The sequence below is a fragment of the Gigantopelta aegis genome, chromosome 6 (assembly GCF_016097555.1).
Source record: "Gigantopelta aegis isolate Gae_Host chromosome 6, Gae_host_genome, whole genome shotgun sequence".
Classification (NCBI taxonomy): Eukaryota; Metazoa; Mollusca; class Gastropoda; order Neomphalida; family Peltospiridae; genus Gigantopelta; species Gigantopelta aegis.
The window spans coordinates 53,592,600-53,598,980 of record NC_054704.1 but is presented as its reverse complement, the minus strand read 5'-3'; the positions used below and the strand labels follow the sequence as shown (position 1 = coordinate 53,598,980).

General features: G+C 41.4%; 1 protein-coding gene across 1 annotated transcript; it reads left to right on the top strand.

The window, feature by feature from the left end:
- Positions 1 to 2,164: 2,164 nt before the first annotated feature.
- On the top strand, positions 2,165 to 4,771 carry LOC121374626 (prostatic spermine-binding protein-like). The gene is made up of 3 exons (XM_041501732.1): positions 2,165 to 2,465; positions 2,789 to 2,967; positions 4,754 to 4,771. The coding sequence occupies exons 1-3, from the start codon at positions 2,165 to 2,167 to the stop codon at positions 4,769 to 4,771; spliced, it is 498 nt and encodes a 165-aa protein (XP_041357666.1).
- Positions 4,772 to 6,381: the final 1,610 nt, after the last annotated feature.

Genomic DNA, 6,381 nt, shown 5'->3' with positions numbered 1-6,381 from the left:
ATAAAAAAACATATTGCAACCTCTCACCCTTGAAGTAAATCGGAAAAACGGGGGGATCTCTATATAAATAAAGATTTAAAAAATCTTGTCTGTGCATTCCCCCACCCTCTTCCCCCTCCAAGAGACTGGGCACTCCCCCACTATTGTTGGTTTGATGTGTGTGTGTGTGTGTGTGTGTGTGTGTGTGTGTGTGTGTGTGTGTGAAAGAAAGAGAGAGAGAGAGAGAGAGAGAGAGAGAGAGAGAGAGAGAGAGAGAGAGAGAGAGAGAGAGAGAGAGACAGACAGACAGACAGACAGACAGACAGAGACAGATAGACAGACAGAGAGAGACAGATAGAGAGGGGTAGACAGACAAATGCAGATGCAGAGGTGGAGACAGAGATATTGAGATAAAAGAGAACCAAGGGCGGATCCTGGAAATATTTTAGGGAGGGGACCAAGGGCAAAACAGCATTTTAATCAATGTTGTCAGCAAACTGTTCAAAAAGAAGAGAGAGCACGTAATTTGGTCAGCCTGGTCTCCTCCATTGCATCCGCTTTTGAGAACTTTAATATAATCTAATAATTTAATATAATACTAACTTCTGAAACCAACCATGTAATAATAAAACTATATTTACCGTGTCTTGGTGCCTGTGCTAACACCGATCCAGGTAAGAAAGATGATGATCTTAAATTGCGCTGTAATCCATTCACCTCTCACGTTATTCTTCCACATCTTTTAGTAGTCGTTTTTTTGGTGTTTTTTTTGTTTGTTGATTTTTTGCTGTTGTTTTTTTGGTCTGTCTTAAATTCCACCACTGGAATTAACACACCTTCATCATCATCATCATCAGCATCACATACATGATACGTATATTTACTAAAGTTCCTATCCACGTCAATCCATAATGAATTCTTCTGACATAGAACACCTGAAAATTGTTCTTTTTTTCATGGGCAGACAGTTGTGCCAATGGACACACTTCGCTGTGCGTTTCGCAGAAACTAATATCATATCTTAAGGAATGCACTCACGGTTCCGAAAGAGTAGGCGGCAGTTGCAGACGGTAAACTGCACAAGTTGCCTGCCTCCCTCACGTGTCAATATCCTGACCATAGACTGGTCTCGGAATCAAAAGAAGAAAACGGCTTGTGACAGGGTGTACCTAAAAGGCGACATGGTTGCACTTACCTCGCGAGTGATCGCGTGTTTGATGCGCACGGAGAATGGATACACAAATTAGGCTGCGACGCAACATGAAAGCCGTTGTTACAAGCATTTGATATTGGTAGATTATTTTCAGATTAATAACAACGGCTCTTTTGTACGAGGCGGAATATTAATAGGGCAAGCTTCCAACACAAACGTTACCGCGATATTAGCTCGTTTACTAGAACTACTGGCTAGGTTCTCTCCGTCATTTGATTATATCCCGCGCAAAAAAAAAAAAGACAAAAAAAGGAGCAATAATTTATAAACATAGGTGTGGATTGCAGTTTTTTAAAATAAATAATTTCTCCCTTTATCGCTCGTCAAATCTGTTATTTTGTTCTGTGATGTTTCTGTTGGTGTGTGTGTGTGTGTGTGTGTGTGTGTGTGTGTGTGTGTGTGTGTGTGTGTGTGTGTGTGTGTGTGTGAAGGGTGTGTGTGTGTGGCGGGGGGATTTGCATACAAGCAGTATTATTATGCGGATTATTGTCTCGTCATGGCGACAGCAGCAGCAAGGATTGTCATGACGACAGCGATGTCGTCGGCGAATGGCGTGATCTAGTTCAGTCAGAACAACGCTTGTCTGAGGTGCTAAGGTCACAGGATCAAACGTCCTCGACACACCTATTGGGGTTTTCCCGTCCCAATCAATGCACCACGACTGTTATATCAAAGGCCGTAGTGTGTACTGTTCTATCTGTAGAGAAGTGCATATATAAATATTCCTTGCTGCTAATGGAACAAATGTAGCGGGTTTTCTCAGAAGACTACGTGTCAGAATTATTAAGTGTTTGACTTCCAGTAGCCGATGATTAATTAAGCAATGTGCTCGACGGAACACTCAAGTGCGCTACGTTGTATTGCCTGTTGTCTTCGTATATATATTCAACTGGTACTAATTAACACCCAGAAACTCCAACCAGGACCCGAACGCTCGTGGCCAAGGCGACGGTGGTGGTGATAAAGACGAGGATGATGTTGATAAAGACGACGATGATGGTGATAACTTTAGACGAGGATGATGGTGATAAAGACGACGATGATGGTGATAAGGACGAGGATGTTGGTGATAAGGACGAGGATGATGTTGATAAAGATGACGATGATGGTGATAAAGACGACGATATTGGTGATAAAGACGACGATGATGGTGATAAAGACGACAATGATGGTGATAAAGACAAGGATGCTGATACTAAAGACGAGGATGTTGATAAAGACGACGATGCTGGTGATAAAGACGACGATGATGATACTAAAGACGACGATGATGGTGATAAAGAAGAGGATGATGATGATAAAAACGACGATGATGGTGATGAAGACGACGATGGTGGTGATAAAGACGAGGATGTTGGGTGATAAAGACAACGACGATGGTGATAAAGACAACGATGATGGTGATAAAGACGACGATGATGGTGATAAAGACGATGATGGTGGTGATAAAGACGATGATGATGGTGATAAAGACAACGATGATGGTGATAAAGACGACGATGATGATACTAAAAACGACGATGGTGGTAATAAAGAAGAGGATGATGGTGATAAAGACGAGGATGTTGGTGATAAAGACGAATGGTGGTGATAAAGATGACGAGGATGTTGATAAAGACGACGATATTGGTGATAAAGACGCCGATGATGGTGATAAAGACGACGATGGTAGTGATAAAGACGACGATGATGGTGATAAAGACGAGGATGATGGTGATACAGACGACGATGTTGGTGATAAAGACGACGATGTTGTGATAAAGACGACGATGATGGTGATAAAGACGACAATTAATGTGATAAAGACGATGATGATGATAATAAAGACGAGGATGATGATGATAAAGACGAGGATGATGATAAAGACGAGGATGATGACAGCGGCGGAGATGCTCACAATGATAATAAAATTACACGAAAAACTGTTCTAAGCCTAAGACTAGCTTAATATTAAGTCTTACTCTAGACCTAAGCCTAAGTCTAACCCCATATACCTAAGCCGAAGTCGAAAGAAAGAAATGTTTTATTTAACGACGCACTCAACACATTTTAATTACGGTTATATGGCGTCAGACATATGGTTAAGGACCACACATATATTGAGAGGAAACCCGCTGTCGCCACTTCATGGGCTACTCTTTCCGATTAGCAGCCAGGGATCTTTTATATGCACCATCCCACAGACAGGATAGCACATAACACGGCCTTTGATATACCAGTCTATGTTTGTTGTATACCTGTCTGTCTCTCCGTCTCTCTTTCCCTGTGTCTCTTTCTCTGTGTCTGTCCGTCTCTCTCTCTCTCTCTCTCTCTCTCTCTCTCTCTCTCTCTCTCTCTCTCTCTCTCTCTCTCTCTCTCTCTCTCTCTCTTTTTGTCATCTGTCTCATCTCTCTCTCTCTCTCTCTCTCTCTCTCTCTCTCCTCTCTCTCTCTCTCTCTCCTCTCTCTCTCTCTCTCTCTCTCTCTCTCTCTCTCTCTCTCTCTCTCTCTCTCTCTCTCTCTCTCTCTCTCTCTCTCTCTCTCTCTCTCTCTCTCTTTGTCATCTGTCTCATCTCTCTCTCTCTCTCTCTCTCTCTCTCTCTCTCTCTCTCTCTCTCTCTCTCTCTCTCTCTCCCTCTCCCTCTCTGTCTGTCATCTCTCTCTCTCTCTCTCTCTCTCTCTCTCTCTCTCTCTCTCTCTCTCTCTCTCTCTCTCTCTCTCTCTCTCTCTCTCTCTCTCTCTCTCTCTCTCTCATTATTTCCTTTTCTTTGTCTCCTCTCCATAGTTAGTTTAGTTTAGGTATTGCCCTGCACACATCAGAAGTATCAGTTGGTACACTGGTAGAGGTACAAGTAATATGTAGAAAGCTATCGTAGGGTCGTCGAGTTCTTTTTTCTATATGTATGCACTTTATAGGCTGCCTAACATAACTGCCGTGACTAACTGACAATTCTTATTGATTGTAACCCCCGCAGAGATATTGATTTTTATTCAAATAAATTACATTACATTAAAAAAAACCGTTCATCAAGAGGTATATTAAGTACAGTGTCATTCTGAAGAAAACAAGTTAATGGCCAAAATAAAGCAACAGAAAAACAACAACAACAAAAAAAAGAAGAAAAAAGGGAGAAGAAACAAATACTTAAAAAACATAATAACATCTGCACATGGCGTACATTGGAAATGCTTGCTGTAAAGCACCTGGTAATCTCTGTGGGTTATTTGGTAAAGACATAACGAAATGACTATGTGCATAAGCCGGCCGACCTACAACAAACAGTTCACTTCGGTACGGGCTAATTCAATAATCATATCGAATCATATTGCTTTCTCTTCTCTTGCTTTTGGCAATAAGCAATTGGTGTAAAAACATACCTCATGCAATTTCTGTTGTTTTGTAAACGACAGTTCCGTGAAGAAAAACAAAATTCCAAGTTAATTTCTTTACAGCAAAATGAAATTAGCTATGTCTGTTTTGGCAATTACAATTCCCAAAGATCACAACTTCTGGAGTACTTCTGAGGAGTGGCGATAACTAGATCGCAATATGATTGTGAAAGAGTATTTTCTGTTATTGTAGGGAAACAATCTACTATAGTATCTGTTTGCTTGTCCACCTATTACCCCCCCCCCCCTCTCTCTCTCTCTCTCTCTCTCTCTCTCTCTCTCTCTCTCTCTCTCTCTCTCTCTCTCTCTCTCTCTCTCTCTCTCTCTCTCTCTCTCTCTCTCTCTCTCTCTCTCTCTCTCTGGAAAGTGCATGTTTTAATCGAATGCACTGTAACTGCTGTAGATAACCATAACAGATTCAGGTACCCTTACATGTCAGCACTAATATTTTAAAAACAAAACACACTCATGTAGCTAGCTAATTACTTTTTATGATTAATATGTTTGTTTTAATCATGCGCAGTATAGCCTAAATAAATAAAATAAATAAATAAGTCTCAAGTGTAGACTTCTGTTTCCCGGAATAACAATTTACAATTAATACATAAGGCCGTTTTATTTTCATTTCACTTCAATTTATTTCCGTGCTTATATCCAATTAAGGTTCAAGTACCTCTCCTTGGCACACACCTCAGCTATCTGGATTTGTCTGTCCAGCACAGTGGGTTAGTTGTCAGTGGTAGGTGAGAGAAAAGAGGGTGTAGTGGTCATTCACCTACTCACTGAGTCGTCAAAACTCGCTCTGGGTTGGAGCCGGTACCGGGCTGCGAACTGTACCCACCAGCCTTATGTGCGATGGCTTAACCACGACACCACCGAGGCAGGTACGTCCGTGTTAACAGTTTTTGATCGTTCTGACCGTTTCTTCTCTTGTTCTGCCAACCGCCATCTTTGTTCTTTCCCGAGGCCGCGCTTCGCAAGGATCATTTTTGTACTCAGGTCCTGTCGACTATCGTACACACATCGTGCTAAATATTGCCTACAAAGATGAATTCCATAAATACAGCGGAAGTGGAAGCCGCCATCTTTGTCACTTAAAATAGAAGTGGCTAAATACATCGCGGCCGTGTATATAGCCTCGGCTAATGAAAAAAAAAATGTTTTGTTGAATGTCACTACTGGAGCAGATTAATTAACCATCGGCTATTGGATGTCAAACATTTAGTAATTCTAAGACGTATAGTCATCAGAGGAAACCCGCTATATTGTTCCTAATGCAGCAAGGGATCTTTTATATGCACTTTCTTCACAGACAGGAAATCACATACCATGGCCTTTGACCAGATGTCGTGCACTGGTTGGAACGAGAAAACGGCTAATGAGGGTTGGCTATTTAAACGGCGGTCGTATTTTGGGGGGAAATAGTCGTAGTAGTCGTAGTAGTAGTAGTAGTAGTAGTAGTAGTAGTTGTAGTAGTGGCAGTGGTAGTTGTAGTGGTAGTAGAGGTAGTGGTAGTGGTAGTCGTGGTAGTAGTAGAAGTAGTAGTAGTAGTAGTAGTAGTAGTAGTAGTAGTAGTAGTAGTAGTAGTAGTAGTAGCAGTAGCAGTAGCGGCAGCAACAACAGTAGTATAGTAGTAGTAGTAGTAGTAGTAGTAGTAGTAGTAGTAGTAGTAGTAGTAGTAGTAGTAGTAGTAGTAGTAGCAGCAGCAGCAGCTACTAATAGTTATTGTTGTTGTTGTTGTAATGGAGGAGTAAAATCAGGTCACATTGAGCTAATAGACTGTTTAACCAGTGCTATACGACTGCCATATGAAAGGCATAT